Here is a 26,550-nt window from a genome sequence, read left to right on the forward strand (position 1 = left end):
ACGAGAAACATTGACGAGTCGAAAACCTTCATTACTTGTTTGGAGCCGCGCAGCGCTTCAGGGAGCGCAGCCGTATCCTGACTTGACGAGATTCCGTGCGCTTCGAGGACGAAGTTCTGGATTTCAATTTCAATCACCGGCACAGTGCTGGCGGTACCCAGATGCGAGCGCCGCAGACGGCGGCTTTTGCGTAAAAATACGGAATGCCTTATCAAGGAGTTGTTGCCAAAGGGCCACGACCGCGACCTAGTTCTATCGATGGTTATTGCGGAAGTCTACCTAGGTACATACCTACAGTGTGATTTGGACAGATGAGTGCTTGTTTACGCGAAAGGGACTTTTTCCGTAAAAAAGTTAGTGCGCGAATTGTGAATACAACATCCGACGTGGTGTCTAGTGAACAGCAAGCAAGTGTGCAGCCCGAAAGCATTACCTCAATTCGATCGTGGCTAGATTAGACAGTGCAAGACAGTGTTTACGTGAACATTCAACAAAGGCTTGACGTTCAAAATGTATTGTGATTAGTGTAATAATAACCTAGGAACTTTAAATAACAACATTCAAAATAGGTAAATGTGTGAATAAGTAAAATCAATGAATCTAAAGTGTGATGGCAAATCATAATTTAGGAATTAAAACCAGGAAAATTGATCAGTGAGTTTTATTTACAACACCTATTCATATTCAATATTAGGGTGCATTTCCACTGAAGCGAAGCGAAGTAGTAATAGGTATGTACCTATCAATTTTTTATTACGTCTCTAAATAAATTGCGTAGGCATTACGAAACCGTAGATATTGAATTCCAATTTCTATCCTTTTTTAAATTTCTAGTTTAACGCGGATGATTCGCCTCGGTTCGTTGGAAAAGTCCCCCGCTATTACACTAATGAAAATACACTTATTTACCTACTTATGTAGCTAGATTTTGTTTCTCCCAGCGCGTAGTACCTATTAACATGACGTAACATCGTACATACTCACGAGTGATAATTTTTGGTAACGTAGGTTTAGTGTAATCTAACCTTTATGTGTGTGAACGTTGAATGAATGCGCGCGGCCATTGTTCGTACTCGTATGAATGAAATGAGTAAAGAAAGAGAGAGAGGCAGTGAGTGAAGACAGGATGGTTGTAAAAATAATATCTTTTTTTTGTTAGGAAAAGTAAAAACAAAAACTAGCCTGAATTTTTTTTTAAAAACACTTGGGTTGTATTTGTATGATTTTATTAGATGCGTTGGTAAAGTATGATCAGTACAAAAAATAACACCTTATATAAGCAAACAATCAAGACGCCATGCGCCATGTTCAAGTTAAGAAAGAGAAAGCGATCTTGTTTTGACGTTAGAGCGATAAGGATGCGTGCGCTGCGGACATAGATTAGTTAGTGCAGAATCGTTAAAACTATAGCTATCTCTTTCATTTGCGTGCTATTTCGTATGTTTTGTTTCACTTATCAGTTTACATTTGTCAATGTGTGCAATTTGGAATAGCTCGGCACGGATTAAAATCGTAATTTCTATGAACGTAACATATCTATAGTTCTGTAATATCATTGGCGCACACCCATACCTACATGCCCATACTGATCAACCGACTAAACTATCGGCCGACGAAAAATCAACGGTGTGCGCCTACTCTAAGACTGTAGAGCCGGCACATACGAGTATAATATTATCCATACAAACTCTATAAGGACCCGAGACACGAAGCAGCAGACTAGCTTGAATCATAATAAATGTATGTAGGTAGAGTTTTATGATACAGCGCATATTGTCCGACAGCACAGGTAAAGCTATACTCTGCAATTCTGCATCTTACATGGTCGTAATAAGTGCGATTTCGCGACGAAAACATCTTATTCAGAGGTGCTGTCGACTGTACCTGAGCCTGAAGGCCCGGGCCCGGGTCTGGGGTCACGTCCCTGGGCCACCCTCGAGCGGATTCTGCGCGCTCACGATCGTAACCCCATTGTTGACTTGGATCTGTAAGCGCCGTTTACACTGGACGACTGAAGCTATAAAGCGCTTTTTAAATTTTTGTGGATATCTAAAGCTGGAAAATACTCTGATTTGCCTGGTTCTTTTTAGTAGCGAGTTTGTGTTTGATATTAGCTCTTTGGCAGAAGCCAGACAAGTGTTTTGAACCCTTATTAAACCAAAACATGTTTGGCTTTTCAATACTAACTACTCCTCTTTAGTGAAAGGCTCACGTAACACAAACATCGACATACACCCACAAATGCTTAACAACGTAGCTGCCGTCTAGCAACGGAAATAGACTGCCAATCTGTTAACATGTCACCCGCCGGCTTACGCGGAGCGAGTTGACAAGTCAACACGGTATGTTTTACAAGTCGCGACGTTCGCCGAGCCAGTGGGGCGGCATAATCCGACAGTGTAAATCCCACTTAAACAAACAGCAGGAGCGTCCTTCAGCAGAATTACCGCGTAAACACGACCGCATTTGTTTTTATGTCAATAATGAGACCCGGTTTTATTAATGAAGGCTTTTAAAAAATAAGTCAGGATTCATGACGAAGGTAAAATATGCACCTAACGTATAAAACTGGTAAGGATATATGAAAATATTAAAAGAATTCAAAACTTAATAATCTAATTTAATTAAGAACACTTAAAATATGATGAGACTACTTTCTACCATAAACTTTGCACCCTTATTTCACTACACATTAGCTTCAGTCAGGCCTGAAACATGCACTAATTAAGGACCATGTTTGTAAACTGCTAATTTGATTCAGGATCATTGGCTCAGCAAGCAGCAGCTCGCTGAACAAAGGCCAAACAGTGCGGTTTGTTATTGCTCATCTGCAATTGTCAGGACCATCGCATCATCTGCCCAAATATGGCAGCGCCTGTAGGAGGTGGTATGTTTAGGGCTAGGGTTACCACTGTTCAGTAATAGAAGTAACTTAAAATGATTGCTAAAAAGGATAAATGAATTCTCAATCAACTACATTGAAAATGAGGTTATTAAGTAGCTCTACATTTAGTAGAATTCTATTATGCAGCTAAATGTGAATAATTAATTAAATACATATTAAGTGAAAATGCAGCGAGATCCATGATCCAATTTAATAATTTTAAGATGGTTATCTACAGTATGGGATTCGTAATTAGGAATTAATTAAGATGAGCGCTGAGTTTCCCATTTTCAGGGCCATAAAACCGAGACCGCTCACTGAGTTGATGAGTGCTGGCAACCCTAAGTATCTCTCAACAATTAGACGAGATTAATTGTGCAAATCAAATAAAACGTCTGTTCTCCTGAGGTCGAATCTTTTATCGTGTGTGTCATAACTATAAATAGTCTATTTTAGTTGTTATGGGGTAGAGGCTATTATTAATTTATTACGCTTCTACAATAACATACCAACGGAATTGAGAACCTCCTCCTTTTGTTGAAGTATGTTAAAAATCATGGTTAAGTATTTTCCGAAAATCAATTAACTTTACTGGGATTTTTTTTAAATAAGAAGAAGATTTCTGATAAAACAGCCAGTTCCAAAAGAATAACGATAATGTAAAGTCGTTACGTTGTTTGGAAACAAACTCCATATAAGTGTGGTCGCCGTGTGACGTCATCGGCGTGGGCGGCGGCGTCAACCGCGGGGGATGGCGCGCGAAGGTCGCGCAAGGCCGCGCCGGCGCAGGTGAAAGGTGGGGAGTGCACCACGAAAAGCTATGGGAGCATTAGTAGCCCACTAATGGCTTTTCCATGTGGGTATTAGTCATAAAAGAAATCAAGTTTGTTGCGGCGCATCTTCTTTTCAAATGTTTGTCTCGAAGCGCTGGTAGGGCAAAAAATAATGAGACATGTAAAGGCTCCTTATGAGCATATGATGATTTGTAAGAACTAATTAAATTAGTCTATGCAAATAAAGATAATTTTGATTTTGAAAATCTTTCGTTTACATTTTAGCCAAAGACACATTCACGTTGCTATGCTGATGATATGGTATTTCCTACGCAATATGATGAACAATGTCGGTAAAGACTTCTTTACTTATTCACTATTAAATGCACTGGTATTGTAATAAAGGGCACTTAAGTACGTTAGTAGCTTTACAAAGCTGAGGAAACATCTAAACAACTTGTAAAACAATAGGAAACAAGCCGTTAGCAACGACAACAGATTTTAATTAAGACCGTGCTGAACTATTGTGATTTTAATCAAAGGTGTTGACTGTTAATCCGACCGCACCGCCTGCAGCTTGTGTGCACAACACAATACAGTCAGTCACAGAATTGTTAGTAATTTGTTACTTTAGCTTCGCTGACTTTTTAAAATAGTTTGCTTTTGAAGTTACGATGGCGTTAATCAAGCCGCATTCCGGCAGGTGTTTCCCAGAGGGATAGGCAAGCTTTACGTAACCTCTCGCTTTCATCTTTTCACACTTATCAGCGCTTCATACACGATTCATTGTTCGGATGTTATGCGGAGAGTATCCGACAAAACGTTTACGTCATCCGGCAATCTTGCAATAGTACTTCTTCCATCATTGGCCACAACCCTGGAGTCAAATATTATTTACAAGCCAGCAGCAACTAGGTATACAATTATAAATCTGTACTACAGCCGTCGTACATAGGCCCGACACGTGCTTTTCGAACCATGGAATTATTTCCTTTTCGGTAAATCAAGTTGATATTGAATTGTACTGACCAAACTTGAAGCAAGCAAGATACAATTTACGGGAACTTTGCTCATTGGGGAATTAAACTCTAGTCAAAAGAGACCAATCTCTCGAAGGACCACGGAGGCGTAAGTGATTACAATTTAGAAGGTTAAATGCGATTAAAAACTAATTGAAATACATCATCCAGAAACATGTTTAACTAACGGTTAACTTGTTACTGAACCCATGCGCCGCGGGTAAACGGCCAGACGTCGCCATCTTTAATGAAATCACTCCCCGGCGAGCCTCGCCAGAATCTACCCTCGGTGCCAGTGCGTACAGGGTTGCATGGTGATTAGTGTCGATGGGGGAGACAGGTATGGTGACTAAGCGGGGGACCGAGGGCTCACTTAACAACTGCCTAAGTACAAGTTGCATGCAAATGTAACATACCAAATGGAGATAGAGTTCGTTCTTGGACAAATGTCTTCACTATAAATAGGTAGGCAAACTAGCAACTCAATTGGTAGTAAAGATTTATGATACGTTGCGAACAACATATTACTGGCAGTAGATTTAGTCAGATAATTTATGAATTATACAGTTGAGCCTAGCTCTCAACTTTTAAGTGTAGTGTAGCATAAGCTTTACCTTAGGTTAGCGAACTACTAAATTTTGTACGTGCTGAGTCAACCGCCGCTTCGCTTAGGGTTTATTCACGTGACCTTTGAAGGTCCCGCGAATAGAGGGATGTTTACACGCATTATAAGCAAATAGCACACGGAATTAGTAGGCTTGAAGGGGTTTTGTAAACACTAAAACTTTAAATGTAATCCTGCGACAAACAATGTGAGGAAGAGGCTAAAGGCACACCTGGAAAATTTTACAGTGCTTCACAAAGGACCATTTGTAATGCTCGGCTTCTCTCTGTAAACAGCGCTGTTCGAAATCCATTGTGCGTACTAATTTTCCAGTTATTTGTCGAGAAATGAGATGCATTATTTTTGTATTGTGAAGCCTGAAGCCTCTACGTTAGTGGTACAAATATAGGTAGGCTGTACCGAAGTTCAACAATCAGATAAAATGCGCAGAAGTCAAGTGCGGCGCGGTGTGGCTGGCGGCTTGACATTGGGTTTGATCAAGCAGGTGCGTTGACCCCGACCCGAGAGAGGTTTTATTTATCTAACACGACACCGAAGACACTCAAAATAAAAATGCAAACGAAAAATTTTAAGCGACACGTCATCCAAACAAATGGTATAGCTCTGTATTTCTGACTGTTTACGTTTACAAACTTATTTTTTATAGAGAAGAATAAAACGGAACTAAGAAGAATAGATAGACTATCCTATTACTTTCGTAACAAATTAAGAGATTTCCAAAAATTTAATCTTATGTGCATCAAACTTCAGGTGAGCGATAACCTAGTTAAATGTAGGTTTAAACGTGGTTAACTGAAATTAAATAACAAGTTTAATTCATATTTTATAGGACGAGAGAGTTTCAGAAGTCAGAACTAGCCTACCTACAAGTTTATTGAGCATAAACCTTTCATCCAGTTAACTGACTGAGCTTCCGTTACGTTTGCAGCTTCCTATTAGATTTCAAACTGGGTCGAACTAAATAGTAAAACGCATAAAACTTTGCAACTATGTATAGAGTTTTACCACTTTTACTGTGTATTTAACAGTGCAGAATGTGCTTATTTTTACATGTTACATTTGAAACTGTTTTTACATGCCCCCGTGACCCTTCTGGGACTTTAAAGATAGGTATAAGACTTCAAACGTAAAGCTGAAACTTTATTGCCCAAAGTTTATAAGTAAACTATTTCCCGATCCCGGCAGAAGGGTGGGAAGTGGGTCGCATAAACACGGGAACACACGCTGCCTGTTTCGTGTCCAGCTGTCCACACCTCGATTCCAACCAAACTGCACGTCTACAATAACTTTATCTATTTTTGTTTTCACCTACAGACAAAATCCAAAGATTTCTTGTATAGAATTGGTTTGCCATTTTCATATTCGTGTTAATATTTATTTAATTAGGTTTGTTTGTAATTTGAAATCTGCTCTCAAAGGCATTCTAACGCTTCAGTCATAATCTCTATTGTATCGTAAGGAATTTCGTCGTAATTCAGCATTCGTCTGTAGGTAAGGATGATTGATTGTTGATAACGTTACAAAAAACAACATTTAAGTCTAGTTCTAGACATTCTTCAAGTTGACGAAAACTTTTTGGAATGAATCCATTGTTTGTTGTTGTGCTTTAAATTTTAATTACATCATAATGCTTTGTTTCGGTTGCATTCAGGCTTTCAGGCCCACAGCCGGCGTTCCGGCGGCGCCGGTGTGCTTCTCCCACACTCTTATTTATTTACGGCGTTATTCAAATGCCATCTATTGTGTAATTACTATTTATTTCCTACTAATTAGCGCCCGGGTGACAAACTTGGGCAGTTTTTAATGAAAGAATAATAAAGAATTTTCCTTAAAAGTTTAAGAGACAGTCACAAAGCTGGTTTTGGCAGTGGACTTCCAGATTTGCTCTCCCAGTGAAAGTGAAAGCATTGATCAATCAACGTGAAAAACTCGTTGTGTACCGGCGGGGTGCGCCGGAAGCATAACATTGCACTCCTTTTGGGCGCTATACGAGCATTATCTATTCGCATAATTTATTAGATAAAACAACCACACTGACCACTGAAGTCAGTTAATCAATATTAATAGACCTAAACAAGCTCTAAGTGATTGACAGCAAATCTGCCCTTAGTTTAAAGTTCGGAATCAGTACTTTTGTGGGATTAAAGGTTGATTTTGTTTGTCGCTAAATGGCCATAAAAGGTTACCCCATTTTACTCTATTTTACATTGATTCATAAAATATTTTTTTATTTGCTTTCGCCAAGACGAGTCCCTTCACTCTTCACGTAATGGCGCGTCGTAGTACGAGACCTGCGCCCGCGCACGCACCGCGTCGCGTCCCCAGGGCCGCGCACGTAACTGTTGCACCTTATTACATGGGCTTGTATAATATCACATGATTAATTCGTCTCTACCTTCATAGCACCACAGGTTCGTTCATTAATTAACATAATCGTTATAAAATGTTCCAAAGGTTTAAATAAACGTTTCGATGAGCAAAAATATTAAAGTTAAGATTGATATGATACTTTTGACAGTGGCTCTACTTCCTTGATTACCTACAGGAGTTGAATAACATACATATAAAGAAAAGAAAATTAGTGCACTATTAGACTCGACAGAATTAGGAGAAACTGGGCTTTACAATGAATATCATCCTAATCGGAAACTGGTGAAAACCGATATTTTTAACTTGCAGTTTCCTACATTATCGCTCGCATAATATAATAATAATTTTCGGTCATTAATAAAATAACTCATCAGATGTCGGTGGGCACCGGCACTAATGAGCTACGTCTACAATTAAACTGAATAATCACAAGCAAAAATTGTTAGGCGTCCGCTTCAGAACAGGAAGCATAAAAATTTATAACACGACTAACTGTTATTGTAATTTTAATGGTTGCTTCGCTTGAATTATGAATACGAGGCTTTATAAGGCGGTCATTGTTTTGGTTCGGATCAAAAGGGCCGGTTACTGAATTATAACACCGTACTAGTTAATGGAAAAAGCGTAGACTCATACATAACGAACTCCACTAAGCAAAGGATGGTGCTGGTAATTCGTTTGAAGGCAATAACAATCAACGTCGATGTTTCACTTCAAAGAATTACTGAGGCATCATCGTGAACAGGTCATTTGGTTTCCACTACAGGAAGAGGAACCTCTTTAATTTACCCGAAGCACTGTTTTCTTTTCTACGACGAGGGAAGGATTCTTTTCCACTCCCCTCTGACGTAAAACGAGTGAATGAATAGACTACGCTTAAAGACTGCCTCTACACTTTCATCGGCTGCATCGATCACATTCATGGCTCTACATTTAGGTCGGAATGCCAGCCAGCCTTCAATAGGCCTGTGTTACACGCCAACCGCGAGTTTACAAACAGCGCCGCGAAAGAATGGTGTTGTGAGCCGCCGTTGATAACACTCACGGTGTTAATGAAGTTTCTGGAAACCGGTCAAACGACACTAATATTCCTTTAACTGACAATTAAAAAGAATCGGTATTTGTGCAGTTTGTTTGTTTTAAAAAACTATCGTTTTGAACCTGTTAACAGTCAAGATACTACCCCAATCACATCGTCAAAAGCATCAATTTGAAAGAAATTTGATATTCAAGAAAAGAAATTTGATATTCAAGAAAATGAGAATAATTGGTGCAAAAAAAATGTACGGGACATGGTTGCTAATAGGCAGATAGATACAATAAATGATTAATTACAACAAACTGGATGTAAAGTCTCGAGAGAGACTAATGATAAATAAAATAAATTAACACTTGTCAGGTATAACAGGACTAGTGCCCATTTCTGCACCTATCAAGTTTAATAAGACAATGAAGAATGTTCACTAATTTTGTTTTTTAGCTTTCTGTATTCTCTGTTAAAAATAAAAAATACACGTGAAAGAATTATTTCGATACGTCAATTAGTTTCCAAGATATTGAATTTTAAAAGTGCGGGCGGCGGCCAGCCCGCCATTTTATGCGCGTGACGTCATATTACAGTGACTGGCTCATATTTGTATGGGTGGAATCTTGCAAGCTGAATTAAGACCCACTTCCAGGCAACCGATTAAACTGAAATTTCGCAAACACATGTGATTTGGATGACCATGCAATATTATGATGACATGGAGCTGATCTGATGATGGAGCTGGAAGGTGGCCATAGGAACTCTATAATAAAACGACTTAAATCCATCGAGTTTGGGCTCGTTCGTTTTGTATTGATGAGTAATTAATTCTGTATAGTAATCAGGGTCTAATGATGGAGCTGGAAGGTAATTCGCAATAAAACGACACAATCGCATCAAGTTTGGGTTTGGTTCAATTTTAATTTCTGTGATGAGTCTGGGTGTTAATATGTATAATAAGTTTGTATTTACAAAAAAAAAATGTATTTAAGTATGTTTATATCCGTTTTCTAGTGAGCGGACACTGTGAATGTACGTCACGCGGGGTCACGTGACCGTCGGCGGGACTCAATATTTAAGCGAACTTTGAATGCCTATAAAATCATAACTACTGGGTATTTTTGAATGAAATAAAAACTAATGTATTTGTAAATGTAAAAGCTTAACTGTAACATAGGTTTCAAGTGATTTTGCATACCTAGTAACATTCTCAATTAAACTGTGCATATAACAAAAACATAATAATCGCAATTAGTCCAAAGCTAGTTTAATAAATTCCAAGTTAATGAAATAATTAATTAATCACTGACATTGATCGAAATGTTTACGGTATCGTTAAGTTAGTTGAAAATATGGAGATTGAACTTAAGTATGTTTAGTTTTTGAGATATTTCGTTTAAAAGATCTTAAACCACAGATATTGGTCATCTAGACATGCGCGGGAGCGTGTTAAGCCCAGTTTCAGCGATGTAAATTATTCTGGAAAGATCTTTTTTCCAGTATTCGAGTACTTCTTGGTAGCGGGATCAAAGATGTCAATTCTGTGAAGACTCAAGGTGTTTTCTAAAACCCGCGTTAAAATAACCAACGGATGTTTGTTTACTAAAATAAAATGCGCGTGAGTGGCTCAGCTAGGGCTGGCACAGTAAAAATAGAAATGAATAAATTGATAAGTTTTGTGTTAGAAAAAATATCAACAAATAGATTCACAAATTATTATTGTCGAAATCATAACGTTGTGAATAAAATATTAACATTCGGTCTGTATCAATTATTTTTATAACCGATCAGTTGCCATCCTTATTCTTGGATTAAATGTCTCGTTAGTTAGCTTTTGATCTATCAAACGGGAAATACGAGGCCGCACGCGGTCGGGAGAACACGACACTTTATTATGCTACACTTTGTGCGCGGGCGCAGAGGAAGTCACCATTCAAGTTTTTGGTGACACTTTCTTGTATCTTGTGGACAGCTCATTAAATTGAGTTACAGTTATGTTATTATTTCAATGCTTGAGCTGCTTTCCGGTGTAAGAAAGATGAAGAGTTCTCAAAAAAGTAACGAGTTGGAAATCTTCAAAAGAAAGTGAAGACTAATACCAAATTGGTTCAATATCTAATATCTACAGACATCTGATAATTTTGAAGGTTATCACGGAATATCACGAAACAAAACTATTCCAAATATGTCCCTGATAGGCATCTGCCGCTATCGCAGTTGACGTTGAGTGACAGCATAACACGTGTTAATAGTGAACTAGATATGCATATCCGTTTAGCTAGCTAGACCGTTCTGTACTAGACTAGATATATTTGATTTGTGCCGACGCAGCATCTAGGCCGGGCCGCCCATAAATTACGCTGTCACAGCGCGACTGGTCCAGATAACAGGCTAAATCACGGCTCTTAACCCCCGCCAAGGAAGTTCACTGAACTCCATCCGTATTGAGGAAAGTCATCGGGATCAGTTCCGATAAAGTATTTTGACGATATCTTCACGTCAGCAAAGATCTACGCGAACAAAATAATTATTTGGTTGATCGACAAAGGTTCGTAAGAGAAATCATCCACTATTTTTGTCAACACTGCTCTGAATTAGGAGAGTTCCTTGTTTATTTATTTGTGGTAAATAAGTTAATTAGCTGATTACAAATCCGACCTTAAAGATAAAAATAACAATACAATTCAGTACCTAATTAAGAAAATTACGCCGACGAAAACTAAATTTAGTTTAATTCAAAACAAAATATATATTGTGTGGATTTCAAAATCTATATTTGTTATCCTGGCCGTTTAGCGTCAATGGTTTTCCCGAGGCAGGTAATGATAACGATACTACAGGAAATGTACAATGAACCACATTGAACTGAGAGCTATGCAATATTGTATGTAACATAGGGTTAGTAGTAGTTTCGCACCAAATTAATTTTAAAAGGTAGGTATATTTTAAGTATATGCAAAATTTCATAGCGTAGTGTAGCACTAGCATACAACCAGTCTCTTAGAACGATGTACCTATAAAACGCATAATGTGTATTATTGAATATAGCGATTGTATTTGTACTGCGTACACACATCCCCTAAATCGGGGCGATGAAAGGACAACCGCCAAACTAATTAAATTGGCGGCATTGCCGCTGTTGTGGTCGGCGCGTTTCATTCCGCTAATTGCTCGCGTTCGAAGCTCGTGGACGAAGCTTCACTGATTGAAAACGCTCATTTAGGCGATAGGGTGAAGCTAAGTTTAAATTGTTTTGCCTAATAATGTTACTTTTAAACAGTTTGGTTCACACAAACGAATTTCAAAATAGTTTCTTCATAATCTGATTGAAGTTCCTGAAGATAGAACATCTTCAAAAGCCAGAAACCATTGCAGCACCATACACAAAACAATAAATACTTCTTTAAAGTAGGGCAGCCATCAATCCAGGGGATAACTGTCAAATATACATATCCGGATTGTAAAGGCAAAGAGGAAAATAAATACGCGTCCGCGCACACTAATCACGCATTAAGAAACCAACATTATTTATTCAAAGGCACATTTCAAAGGGCCCGGATAGGCCGCGTATAGAATCCGAACATCAAAGTGGATGGCAATCGAAAACCTATGAAGGTTACATAAGAAATCTTATAAACAAGTTATAAGGAGAATTTGTATGTATTCAATACGAGCTTAATTCTAATATAAAAAAGTAAGAGGTTACGTTGACGACATCGATTCTGTAATGTGATACTGACTCTCGGAGGTCAAGATCGACATTGCAAAGTATCTTATTTCTTAATTATAAACGGATCAGTAATTGAGCAAGGCCGCGGAGGTTTCCTCAATAGGCATTACCAAATCAGCTGTTGAGCGCACTCGTGATGAATGGTCGGTTAATGTGAACCACAGTTAACTGTCCAACTGAATCACTGTCGATTGGATCGGATTACCATTGAACAGTTAGGAAACTACTGCGAAATAGTACTATAGATTTTTAACGTGTTATTTAACTAACTATTTTGCAAAGTAAGTGGATAGGGTGGTCTGCCATTATAATGACAATTTAGCCAGTTATTGTTTCATAAATGTCATTGTATTACGCATAATGAATCTAATTAGTGTAAATGTATTATAATAATGTGTTTTTGGTGTGGGTGTTAATAGGTACACATAAACAATTCATTTGAGTGGATTAGAATCATAAATACCTAATTATAACAATAAATTAAGTGAAACAAAATTAAAAACAGCTGTTATAAATAATGAAAAAGATAACATGGAAGCCTAATGTGGAATATTTCAATTTACTGATAAGGTTAAATTATGATGTGAATAAGCAATAAAGCTTTTTGAAAGCTATTATGTACATTTTTTTTCTGACTTTTAGATCTGCCTAGATATCAAGACATTCGTCAAATACAACAAGTTACGAAATATTGTAAATGAAATGTTATTTCGGTGACTTGCTTAAAATATGAACGTCGTTCTGAGCTGAGACACTTTTATTTCGTGAAGCAAAGCAACCGGTTTGGAAGAAAAATGTGTAGAGTGACCTGTCGGACAGGTGAGCAGTGGCGCTGCAACTTTGGTTGGGATTTATCTCGCTTTGCTGATGGCAGCAAAACAACAAGTTAATTATTAAATTCGATTGCCATTTGAACTTGCCGGTCGAATTCCTTACTTACCTTCTTAAGTACATAGACTAAATATGTATTTACAAATAAAAAATATGTCCTAAATCGCTGTCCAAACAACGCAGAATGTTGGCTGCATTTCCGCGGTGAATGTTCAAAATGATTGGTTGGCCAAGAAAATGTGTCATGTTCTCCCATCACCTGTACAGTTATGTTGAAGTTTCTATGACTTAGAGGTAACTTCAACCTCTTAAGTTGAATTCGCATAGTTGTTATTCTCCTATTTCTCGACTGGTACTACAGCCCGCTTTCGTTGATGCACGAAATTGAAAAGTACCAGATCTCACAAGTTTGCCACCTCTGTGTACTTTACAAACAAACGGCCTTACGGTATGTGGTGCGAGCGCGTGCGATCCCGTCACATGATATGCACTTGTCTCGCGGTCTGTTGCAATCGCTTTAAGGTTAACAATAATTTACTGGTGTTTATTTATGGAAATCAACTCGCACCGATTCATGCGGACTGCGGAGTTGTATTTCCAGATTGTTGTCACGGCTACGACAAGATTAGTTAATAAAGGGAAATAATGGTCTCGGGCTTTACAACAATCTTTAAATGTCAGGTTTATCTGTTTTAAAAAATATGATGAATTTAAAGCGTTTTTCATCTTCGAGAAAAATTAAAAGTTAGTTAACCGAAACTAATTGTAAATCTGGTCCGAAACGAATATTCTTGACGGCCGGACACCCAACTCCTGTGTTAATAATCGCCGTCTATTAATACACTCTGTCATCTCAATTTAGACGAGGTCCGCGTGTTTTCATTCCAGAACACGTGTTAAATTAACACTGCCGTGCTGTCGGCAGTTTCAGTAGATTTTAATAGATCAAAATACAACAACCGAATCGCGTAAATGAGTATGCCGAAATAGTTGTGGGAACATTGGGAAGGTCGTCTTTGACGAAGAATAGACCAAAGGGCCAGTTCGAGACCAAACCATGAATAGTTATCTGATTTGATTCACTATTCTGCAAAGCTCTAAATCACTCCTGGTGAATGCTGTATAACTAGTGACAGTGAAGAGCCGGCAATGACATTACGTGTTAGCCGGATGCAATACACAGATGGTGCAACAAAACTCATTGCGACACTGGCATAGGAGCAAAAACCATAGTGCTTCTGACTTCTGACAGATGGTGCTTAAAGCACAGTATTAAGTAGGTAAGTTAAAAGCACAGAAAAGGTAGAGTAGTACTCCTGGTCCAGAACAGTGCATATGAGATCTGAGAGTGAGTTTGTAGAGAAGATACTTGGAAGGCCTTGGGGATGGGGATGCATGAATTCACAATTTGACAGGATATTCCATTACTTGTTAATTGATGCTAAAATTAGTTAGGTATATGCCGATGAATAAAAAGAGGAAAAATAACGGACAACGTCCAATACTTATCAGTACTCGAAACATAAAATAAATAACAAATTAGCAAACTGCGAATGATTCACAACGCATACAAACAGTTTGCACGTGGCTCCTAATTATTGAGAACTTGTAAATTCTGCGAGTGTTTGCACAATGTGGGCTTAAGAGCCGAATTTAAATAGATAAAGTTAGCAAATTGCACATTATCCGCTGCAAAAACAACGGTGAAGATACATGGGTTAAACAGTGAACACGTAGCCCCATCACGTCGTCGCCACGTTGCAGATCCTGAGCGTAAATTGTGCGCGCGAGTGTTGACGTGCGATGCGCAGGCGCAGCCGCAGACGATTCGCAAGTGTTTAAGGTGCGCGCACTTAGCAACACAATTTAACATCCCAGTGCACAAATAAATTAATATTTAATGTACTCCTATCATTATACAACGATATCTATTTGGTAGAGAACAATCATAAGTATGTTTCACGTCGGTTTGAGAACAATTACTCAGGTAGAACGTTTCGCAAAAACCTAAACTCAACCTATTGAAATATCTAGAAAATAGTAAAGAAAATTAATTACAAGAAACTTGAGTTTATAAATACACAGTAGAATTTACTACCTTTGGTTTAAACAGTGTACAAAATAACATCAAATGACTTATCCACCTTCATACTACGTCTGTCAACGGAAAGATATTTTACTTTTAGTGCTATTAGAATTCAGGGTTCGACGCACCGATTTAACAAACTGCCTATTTATTATGCTGAGCCAGACTTGAGCTATTTTCATTGAAATTCTGTGTAATAAGATTGAGTCAGAAAATACCCATCTAAATTGTAACTAGAGGTCTAATTTATCCAGATTATATTCAAACTTTTACTATAGAAGGGGATTTATTATAATAGATAGGATTCATTAGACCTGGGATCGGCTTCCAAGTTCCAACTAAAACGTTATTATTTTATTTATTATTTATTTATAATATGTGCAATTTTGAAACCAAATGTAATCTGATTTGATATGATGTTCAATATAGGATCACAAACAACATACTGTTTACAATTTACAATAAACAAATAAAAGAACCAAAAGTTTAAACAATCTGTTGGTGCACGAACAAGAACATTAACAATGGCCGCGCTAAACGAGTTCCGTGACCCTTGCAACTGCAACGCTGCACTACCTGATTCCCTTGACTACAGCCAAAAATATAGTATGCCACTTTTCAACTATACAAACAATAATCATTGTGGATGATAATGCCTACCCAGGTAATCGTTTAAGAAAACTGACCGTTGACTTGATTTATACCAAAACAGAAGATTTTGACGATATTTTCATAGGCTGATAGAAGCTGCATTTCATTTTTTTTTTTCACTTTCACTATATTTAGTTTTTTTTTTTATATTAATCTCCTTGATAGTCGTTATAAAAGCCAGAATATAACTAGTGATAAATTCCGTGCTCCAGTTATCACTTATCGCGCGGCGCGCGCAGAGGGAATGCCGCCGGACCGGTGCGTGCGCGCAGGATTCGCATCACTGACACTCATTTGCGTATATTATATGTACTAGACACAAACCTGAATTACTAGGACTAGATTAGCATTCCAGTAAAACGATACACTGACCCCAGTTTAAACCAGAACCGAGTACTTTTAGCCGTTATAATACCGTAGCAAATGTAATATGTGGCGGTTCAGAAATTGCCTACTTTAGTACGTAATTTACCTATTTATGTTAAAATCGATGACGTAGACGGTTGGCTGCGCATGCGGTTCTAGCATTACTCATAGGATTGCTTTCACCAAATATGGGCTTGTACGCCCTGTATAAAAACCTAATAATATTTAATAAGGAAACTATAAACGTATTTACATGACAGCTCAGTAGGCAGCCTGAATGCTGGAAGTTGGCGCATTTACTATTTATCCAAAAGCTCGGCGAGGAAGCGTTAAAGTGAGAGCTGTAAATCATAACTAGCTGAGACGACACACCGCCGGTTGCGACGGAAATCCTATTACCAATGCTTGATAAGCTTCGAACTAAATGCAAACGTTTGTTCTTTATTAAGTAAAAGATGAGGATTGCTGCAAGAAGATCTTTTACTCATTTAAATTCATTTATTTATTTTATTTAACAACGCGTTGTGACCTGATATTACTATGAATAAATCAACAGTTGTATTTAATTCAAATATTGATTCGAATTCACAAACAATGATAAAACTGTGTCGCCATTATCTGAATAAACGTTATCTACGTATTTAATTGGAGTATGTATCTACCTCGTTGTCAAGGAAACAACACAATACAAAATGTAGTAGGACTCTTGCCCTTTTAGTAAGCCCCTTTTATTTGGTGCAATAATTGCACGACTGCCAGCCGATCTGTGTGTAGCAGAAATACATTGCGTTGAGCTTATTACTAGGAAGCGGAAGCGCGGACACGTGGCCGACGGACTGTTTATTTACACGCGCATTCAACAGGAGTTATGACGGTGTTCTCTATTCGCCACCGCGAACCAACACACGTCCATTCATCAACAGTCCACTACTGTCCGTTTGTAAATATTTGATTTATTCAGGGAACGTTTCATATCGCGGAAGCTTCCTATGTGGTCCCAAAAATGCATTTGCGGCAATTAACATGCTGTTTGTTGCATAATGTTATATTAACCTGTAAGGTCAACTTTCGTAACAGTATTATTTAACAGAGCGTGTCAATCGTCTTCTAGAAATGAGTGGTAATGGGTATGTCGAGCGCGGATTGTATGAAAAATTTCACTTTTCACAAGACGTGCGCGCGCGCCGACTCTTACTTAATCGCTAATTAATTCGTTCATTAGCTGGCGCTGTTTAGCCCGCCGGCCGTAGACGAGATTAGTGCCGTTTGTGCACACAGAGGCGATACCACGTCGTTTAAGATTCAGTGCTAATCACTAACGAGTATTAAACCACTTTAACAAACTATTTGTACCCGCGGAGATGTCTATAAAGATGAACGCACAATTTATCTGAACACGTCAAAAGAATATTGGTTACGAATTTTTTCCAGAGTTCCTAAATGGTTGAACCTAGAGTCGTTTCCATATTTTAGGGAAGTTAATTGTTTCTTCAGAATAAAGATTAGAAAACAAATTCGACCAATATGGAAATCGGAAAACTTGAAACCCCGTTGGCTGTTAACTACATCACAGACAGTAGGAAAGCTCTGTGAAAGCGGTCTGTGTCACCGACGTTTCTCATACTCGTTCAATTTTCTCTCAATTCAAGACGAGTGATTGAATTATCATACTTTTAAGTCAATTCCGCCCGTATGAGAATGTTCGGAGCTCGTTCAATTCACCAATTATGCTTGTCTGGACATTGGCTCAGTTCGTATTGGGTAAGAATTCGAGTCGACGTGTTGATGTTACGGATAGTTTTTACGATTTCCACGCTTTCCCTTGTAGAAAGGTAGATATTGACAACTTTCAATAGGTATAGAAAAAGTGTGGATAAACCTTAAGCTAATTTTACCTTGGCTATTTTAAAAGGCAATTATTTCTCATGCATACATTCTATTACTCAATTCTCATTATAATAATTAGCCGGTTCACCCGAAGTTTAAAACAGCCAGAACTGGCTTTGTAATCCAGAGCGCTTCGCCAGACGTTAAAATAATTAATTAGTGAAAAAGCTCCACATTGGAATAATCAAAATATGCGGCTCCACGCCGCACAGCGATCATCTGTGAAAGCCATTACGCTGAAATACTGTCTGTGACACTTTACACACATGGAGGGACTCTGTTTACGAGCGATGATATTGCCGTAAGGCGAAGGGCACACTGGTGCGAGTGCCTGGATATTAAGAGCCCAAATAAATTGAAGGTGTAGGACTGACGCTTTACTGATCTACTACCCGAGTACTAAAAGCTGTGCACTTCACCTGCTTATATCATGTACAATACAAAACAGGCTAGCTGCTTGTAAGAGTCGGATATTCAATCAAACTAGCACCACACCCTCATGATGAATTTATGGTACCAGGATCATTAACAATCACTGCTTCGGTATCTATCACTACGTGCTAGCCCACGTCATTTTGAAATTGTCCGTCCGTCCTTTCTGTCAAATTAAGTCAGAAAACAAATTTCAATATAGAGCAAAGTGACAAGTCTTCAAGAACTGAAATTCTGATTCAGAATTTCAGCCTTGTGAATTACGCCTTACATGTGATCGGCTGTGAGTGCTATCCAGTTATGACTTATAAAGCTTACTGTTAAATCGCTTAAATTGCAAGGGGAATACTCAAACTCGTCATAAAGACACATTTGCGATCACTTGAGAATTGAGAATGAACATAAATAATAACATGATGCAACATTCTGCATACAAAATGAGCAAATAATTGAAGAATCTTAGAATTCGTGTACATGTTTAGCAAAGGCTAGTCAGTGATAAGCATAAAAAAGCTGTTTTGAATTGCAAAGAGAGTACCAACGACCGCCGCGAGTTTTACAGTTAACCGCCCGAATAAGTAGATCACACGACCCACTGGGCCTTATTTTGAATACTAGATATCATCTCAGTATTCCCATTAGCCTCTACCAGGGTTAAAATCTGGGTCAAATGATATGTAACGAAAGCTTTAAAGAAGAAGTTCAGGGTTTTATACAGCATGCAATGTTATAATCTCTTTTCTCGTTAATTCTAGACTAGATCCCAGATATCAAATTCAATAACCCGATACATTGAACTTGATCACATGCGCCTGCGACACCGTAACAAGGGCGGGCCATCGATTAGAAACTGAAGAGCGCGACCGTCTCACGCGCACGCGTCACTGCCCACGACCCGAGTGGGCTGGGAAAGCTGGGAAATTGATAGAAAAGGGACAAAAACCTCTGCTATTATAAAAATAATCAGAAATCCCGCTATTTTAACAACCTGATAACGGATTGGTGGTAAAGGCGTATGTAACAAACATAACGATGATTATTTACATCATACTGCAACGTTAATAGACATGAACCAAACTTCAAAATCAGCATCGTACGTTATGATGATGATTGACACAGAAACGTCAATAGGCAAAGACGTGGGTTGCATGTTTAAAAAAAAATTAAGCTGAAAAACTAAGCAGCAAGCAGCGGCTGAGGGGAAGTCCTGAGCTCGTGACATCAATCTCATGCAAAACGAATAAAAATAGAGAAATCGAGTCAAGAGAGATTTTTAATATTTTTATGAAAATAAGAGCGAGTAAAAGTCAATAAAAGCTGAACATGAGTGACTAAAAACAATAACAATTATAATAATAAACACACACAAAAGAATGTATTTAATCAATACACTCTCGAACAAGGAGTGAATTCTAGTAACAGAAGGCCAATTAAAACGCCCGAGTTGTTTCCTAATCAATTAATAAAGTCAATGAACCTGACACGAACGGAGGCGCTTGTGTCGACGCAGCAAACAATACTCAGTGAAAACAAAACAATTTGGTGCGTAAACCGTTCAATAACAAAATGGAGCGTTTTTAGCGCGAAGAATTTTCATATCCCGTAAATAAATTTTAGCTCTTACTTACTCCCATATGTAGTAAAAGCCGTACATCATTCGCAGCAGATGCTCATTAATGAATTAGATTCTGGTACACCATATACATTATATGAACGACATTAATTAATGGGGCAAATTGCCACTTAAGCAGAACGCATGCGAGTTACGGAAAATATAATAGCTTTACTGCTGTCTGTATTCCCTTGATGTTGCTACATGAAGTGGATACGTGGATCTAGTAAAGTACCTACATTGGAGAAGTTGATTTAATTCTTGCTCATACATTAATTAGTAAGAAGGTTAAGCTCAAATTCAAGGCAACATTTACAGCAGTTCTAGATTTCTAGGTACAGTTTAAGAGCATAGGTGTTATGGTGTTGGCGAGGGGCCATGCAGCGGACCTTGAGACCTGGTGCAATGCAGACATGGTGCAAATGCCAAGTTGGTGTCGTAACTTTGGACTTGTGCGACTTTTGCTCAAAAGCTATCTCCCATAAAATTCACATGACGTGGAATATGACGTATTAGCAGAGTGGCGTGGTAACATTACAATGGCAAATATAAATAGACTGTTTATTATTACAGCGCTATAATAAGGATAATCAGTCCATTAAAAATTAAATACGGTTTCAACAATGAAATCTAGGATATAATTAACATAATTAAAATTGAAATCATTGCATTATTTTCTGTAAACTAATTAGAAGTATAATGATGGACTTTTATACAGGAATCTCATTATTTTAAAAACAAACTGATGCAAACAGAAATTACGGAAGATAAAACTAACTTTGTCTTAATAATGCAGATGAGTTGCATTTTATAATAGAACCACGAGCGTGACATTGATACTATTAACGGCCCGCATGTTTACTTGGTCATAAAACACATTAGCAAGTGAGGATCACGCGATTTTTTAAATTTTATTTAGATGAAAATTATTGAAATACAAACAGACGGCTGGATTTAATCGTCGCTAATTGGTGTTTATAATTGCAGCTCCGCTAATCAGATATTATCAGGTCGGTAAGTATACGCATGAGGAATTCCGCGCCCGTATGTTAATGGGTATCGCCATGTCGCTCACATGGATTGTGTTGTGAACTGCATGAGCGATGAACTTATGACGATACACTATTTGTTCGTGAACTAATGCAATGAGTCGTTTAGCAAGCACATAAACTAGATTGCGAGAGGTTTTTTACGATCAAATAACACGTTATTAAGATAAAGCATAGAAATAATTTTATTGACAATGTAGAGCACAGTAAGAATTGCTACATGGTAAAATATAAAATAACTAGCCTGTACCTCCTATTGCCAATCAAAAATGCTGACAGCGATATGCAGCAGGTGATCAAATTGCATCACGTGTCACGAAACTGCATGCGATGTAAAACTCCGTTCGCGGCGCGCATTCATTTTCCTCGTTACGTCACGGCTTCTGAGATCGGCTGCGCCTTTCACCATGATCTATCTCAATACTGCGCGTCCTCAGCGATTGTGACATCCTTGCGGCGTGCTGCAGGGCTACTCTGAGACTGTTAACGTAGTTTCGGGTCCATCTATCTGTCACCGTCGTTCAAGCTGGCATCTCCCTTTGCGTGAGTGGGATGGCAACATTCGAAACTTCGGTTAACGTTCTTCGGAGTAACCCCGCTGCTGCTAATCGGCGGCGAGCGAGCAGCGCCGGACGACTCCGCATTCCAGAGTCCCCTCCTAACTGCCGACTTCCCATGGCACGGGCAGACGGTGCCGTTTAACACTACTACGCGTTTTGGTTTACAAACGATAAAGGGCAATAAGTGTTTGAAGGCAGCAAGAGATCACTAAATGTCACGAAGATGAATGTATAGGTAAATCCTAGAGCTAGTTAAGGAAAACTGCCATATTATCCTATCGGAATAGTGATGACAATGTTTGGAAATCACAATGTATTTGTGTTTCCATTTAGTGCTTGGATATTCGTATTTGCCAACTCATTTCATAGAAAAAACACGTCTCTGAGGTAAACAATTTAAACAACCATGATTCAGTCGATTTTGTAACACCGGCACCGTCCCAAAAAATCAATGTCACGCCATTTTCAATTAAACAGAAACGTTTAATGCAGTGGACAAAATTGAAAGCCTGTGTTATTCTGCACTGTCATAATAACTACATTACATTAGTCAAATTCAAAAGTAACTCATGGATAATTCGGTAAACTCATTTATAATAATGGGGGATTTGGCGCTGGGGTTGAACCGCAGCGAGGGCAGCATGGAAATGATTGATGGATCGGCTGACAGCTGCCATAACTTGCGCGCTGCGCTCCAAGACTGAGGAAACTTCCACCTTATATCCTTATTTTCCTTTGTTTGGGGAGTCAATTTAAACTTGGTTAAAGTTAATTAGTTAATGAATAAAAACGATTCTTCATTTGTCAGGGGGGAGCAAGCCATTCTAATAGACTCTACATCTACAGTCAACGAATTTCTATCATGAAAAACACATAAAATATAAACCGCTGGCATGAACATGACATCGGACTGGAAAGGGGATTCGCTTATTTTAATTAACAAGCTCGTTAAAATTGGAACGGAATCATCATTCTGGTAACTTTATGTGTTTGGAACTTGTAAAACGTTTAGTTATTCACGAGCAACTAGAAATAGAAAATAGTTAGTTGTTTAGAACGTTCCATAAAAATTTGTGAACAGTAAACAAAACACGTAGTTCCAAAAAGATAAACTCTGGCAGTGACAACCCAATTTGTAGCGCAGCTAAAACACGAACAAAAATTAGTGTAAAATATCGCAAAGTCTACAAATGATAGTGCTTGGAGCTGGTGTTGCTCCGACGGCGCAATTACACGCTCCACGTGTTTTCACTGGTTGCGCTGGCAGTGCTGGCACTGACACTTTATTTCTGCCTTTGTAATTAAAGGTTACACTTTTAGTACGGGAATAAAGATTGCGCTTAGTTAACAACTCAATAATTTCTGTTATAGAGTACATACTTTTAAGATAAAGGCTTTCCTTAGGGTTTAAAATGCAAATATCCTTGTAAATTTTATCGGCAAGACATAAGCTGTGCTAATGCTCTGCTGACGTTACGTCAGCGTTGCGGCTTCAGATCGGATCGGCTAATGCGTTCAGTTCAATATCATTATATCGCTTTTTTCCATTACATCACCGACATATTGTTTGTCTCGTACAATCATTTCAAAATAAAATAGGAATTACTGTCATCGACGACAATAGAGCGTTCAACCGCAGTATCCTCTCAGTCGGTGATAAGATAAACGATACCGGATTCCGATTCCGAATTCGATAAACAATCACAATCAATCTAATCAATGCGCCAACATAAAAACCAATAAAATTAAATATCTAAGGAGACACTTCGTTTATTTATTTGTTGGTTCTACTTCAATTACAACGGTACAATAATGAAGACTTGATACAATAAAATAATAATACATCATTTAGATCATTATTTATTTTATGACTTCGTTCAGCACATGATTAAAATATATCAATCAATATTATCAGCAAAATAGTCAAGCGGAATTAATTAAGCCCTTTAATTTAAATGCATTTTCTCTGTAGTTAAATGACGGTTCGTTAGCTCAGCCGCAGCCCGCAGAATTAAAGTAAAATGTATCCACGCGTGGGCTCATTTATAACGCGCCACTGGCCAACGAGAGCGGCATCTACGTGCAATTGGCGTCAAAGCATTTTAGGCACGCACTTATTATCCAATTGGACTCACTGAGTACGTTCATATACATACGCATCACCAAAGACACTTCTAGAAGTTGATTTCAATTCTTCAGTGGTAAAAAAATCCTAACGACATTCGTAAATTTTCAATGAACATAATTAACTTTTAAAAAAAATAAAACCGACTTCAAATGCGTGAACACAAAAAAAAACTAAAAATTAAAAATATTGCGTATAAAAAAGTTCATCCCCAATTTTCCACCCTTGGGGGTGAAATATTTTCTTCAAATTCGCATGAAACCACCCTTCTGATAATATCTATTCAACAAAAAAATAATCGTTCAAATTGATTTATAATCGGCGGAGATATTGCGTATAAAAAAGTTCATCCCCAATTTTCCACCCTTGGGGGTTGTTTTTTCTATTATTAAATTTAAATGGGACCACCCTTGAGGTATTACCTATACGCCGAAAAAAGATTTGTTCAAATCGGTTCATAATTGGCGGAGTTATCGCGTAACAAACATAGAAAAAAAAAAAAACATACGGTTCGAATTGAGAACCTCCTCCTTTTTTGAAGTCGGTTGAAAATAACAATACATCGCACGGTTGGTAGCGGCCTGCATCCAGCGCCTTCCTGCTACCTTTATCAGGTCGTCGGTCCACCTTGTGGGTGGTCGTCCCACGCTACCAACCGTGCGATGTGGAAGTCATTGGGGGAGGCCTATGTTCAGCAGTGGACGTCCTATGGCTGAAATGATGATGATGAAATAACAATACTGCTAAGGTAAAAGAGCGCTCAGCTTGTATCAAGCCTTGGTCTGGCGTATTTGTTTCAAGCTCTCATAAAATCGTGAAAATTGGCAACGATGGCCCGTGGTAATTTGCGAGAGGGAATTTGCTGCGACCTCACCCACGCGGCTGAGTGTAACTTAATTAACAGCTCGAGCCTCCGACGATGTGCGCCACCGAAATGAGAATAGGGTTACCTGATGGCCACTTTGTTAGGTTAAGGTAAAGTACTGATTGGTTATTTCAGTTGGAATTCTTTTAGGGTTCAAGATCAACTGAGTTTTCCTACAGCACTTTAAAAATTGTGGTAAAATATGGATTTTAGAATTATTGACTTCTTCAACGTTGGAAAAATTGATTAGAAAAGAATGCTAGTTAGAAGTTATTAAGTCGACCAGTTATATTTTTTCGATATAAATAAGTAAAGCCTGGTCCGTGAGCACGTAGAATTTTGTCCAATGACCCCAAGCTATCCATCCTTATCGCTCGCGCGTAATTATATTGCTGTCGCGACTGTGCGACGGGCGCCCGCAGTGAGTGTGCGAGCGCGACAGCAACATAATTACGCGCGAGCGATAAGGATGGGTAGCTTGGGGTCATTGGACAAAATTCTACGTGCTCACGGACCAGGCTTTAGATACTTATAGAATTTTACCATGTTGGGCATCTGAGTGAATGTTTAAAATCAACTGACCTGCTTGAATGTTCCTGAAAGTTTCCTCCGTCGAGCAGACGGACCTTCGCGAAGAGCACCGCGGAGACGAACGGCACCTCCGTGAGCTCCTCGAGACAGCACTGGACCCCGAACTTGTATCGCTTCTTCTTGGTCATGAACGCCATGACGCCGCCACCATCGGGCCCCGGTCGGCCCCGCGCCGTCGCTACTGGTCACAACTCGTCACAGATCACTGGCACTGGCACTTCACTTCACATGTGTGTTACAACGCACGTAAAAGAACTTGACTACAAAACAGCTATCTACGATAAGTTTAATGGATATCTAATTATTTTGGCATCGGCATCGTGTCGTCTACGGCTCGGCAGCGGATTGTGGGGTAGTCGCATTTCTGCCGAACTCCTTAATCTGGAACAAACAGAACATTGTTATGAGACAACTCTCACATATTATATGGGGAAAAATATAGCAGTTTCTTTTCTGATTACTTTGAGCGATAAGATCACCTACATTATCATGCACGTAAAGACGTAAAGTTTACTTTTTATGAAAAACTATACGATAAAGTGTGAGCTAGAATTTCGTACATATTTACTGCGTAATAACTATCAACGCCACTATTATTCTGATTAAGAGGCTCATTAAATTACTATAGGAGATTTATAAAACTAAAATGAAGACCAGTTAAGAAAATATGCGCAAGAGAAACAATAATATGATTTGTTTTTGCTTCGCCTTTGAGGATAAATTTAATATCAAGAGCGATATGCATTTCTTTATCGCTTGATTTGCTTCAGCTGTTTCAATATAAATTCAATATTATGCAAGTTGAAGTCCGCATTTCTGCTAGAGCTATTCGTTTGTTGACAAAATTAAAATTGTCGACGTTGGATATTTATTTATTAGTGGGACAATAAATCAAGAATTGAAAGTAAAGTCACTGACAACACGTGTCAATGTAAAGTGATTTACAGTGTAATCACGGAAAACCGAACCAAATTCTGATAATTAAAAACCAAACGAAGCCGTAAAAACCACGACGGTTCCAGCCGAAGGTACGCGATTAGCTATCAATAAGAAGCCCGCCAACTGCC

At 38.5% G+C, this 26,550-nt stretch overlaps 1 protein-coding gene across 1 annotated transcript in view; it reads right to left on the reverse strand.

Annotated features, from left to right (window-relative positions):
- The window catches only part of LOC135077913 (early estrogen-induced gene 1 protein), a 94,209-nt gene that overhangs the window by 42,753 nt on the left and 24,906 nt on the right, over positions 1–26,550 (reverse strand). The window contains exon 3 of the mRNA XM_063972447.1: positions 25,475–25,864. Within this exon, the coding sequence (XP_063828517.1) occupies positions 25,475–25,620 (146 nt within the window). The 5' untranslated portion in view covers positions 25,621–25,864. The remainder of the gene's footprint in view (positions 1–25,474; positions 25,865–26,550) is intronic.

This window comes from Ostrinia nubilalis, chromosome 2, assembly GCF_963855985.1.
Source record: "Ostrinia nubilalis chromosome 2, ilOstNubi1.1, whole genome shotgun sequence".
NCBI classification, from domain to species: Eukaryota; Metazoa; Arthropoda; class Insecta; order Lepidoptera; family Crambidae; genus Ostrinia; species Ostrinia nubilalis.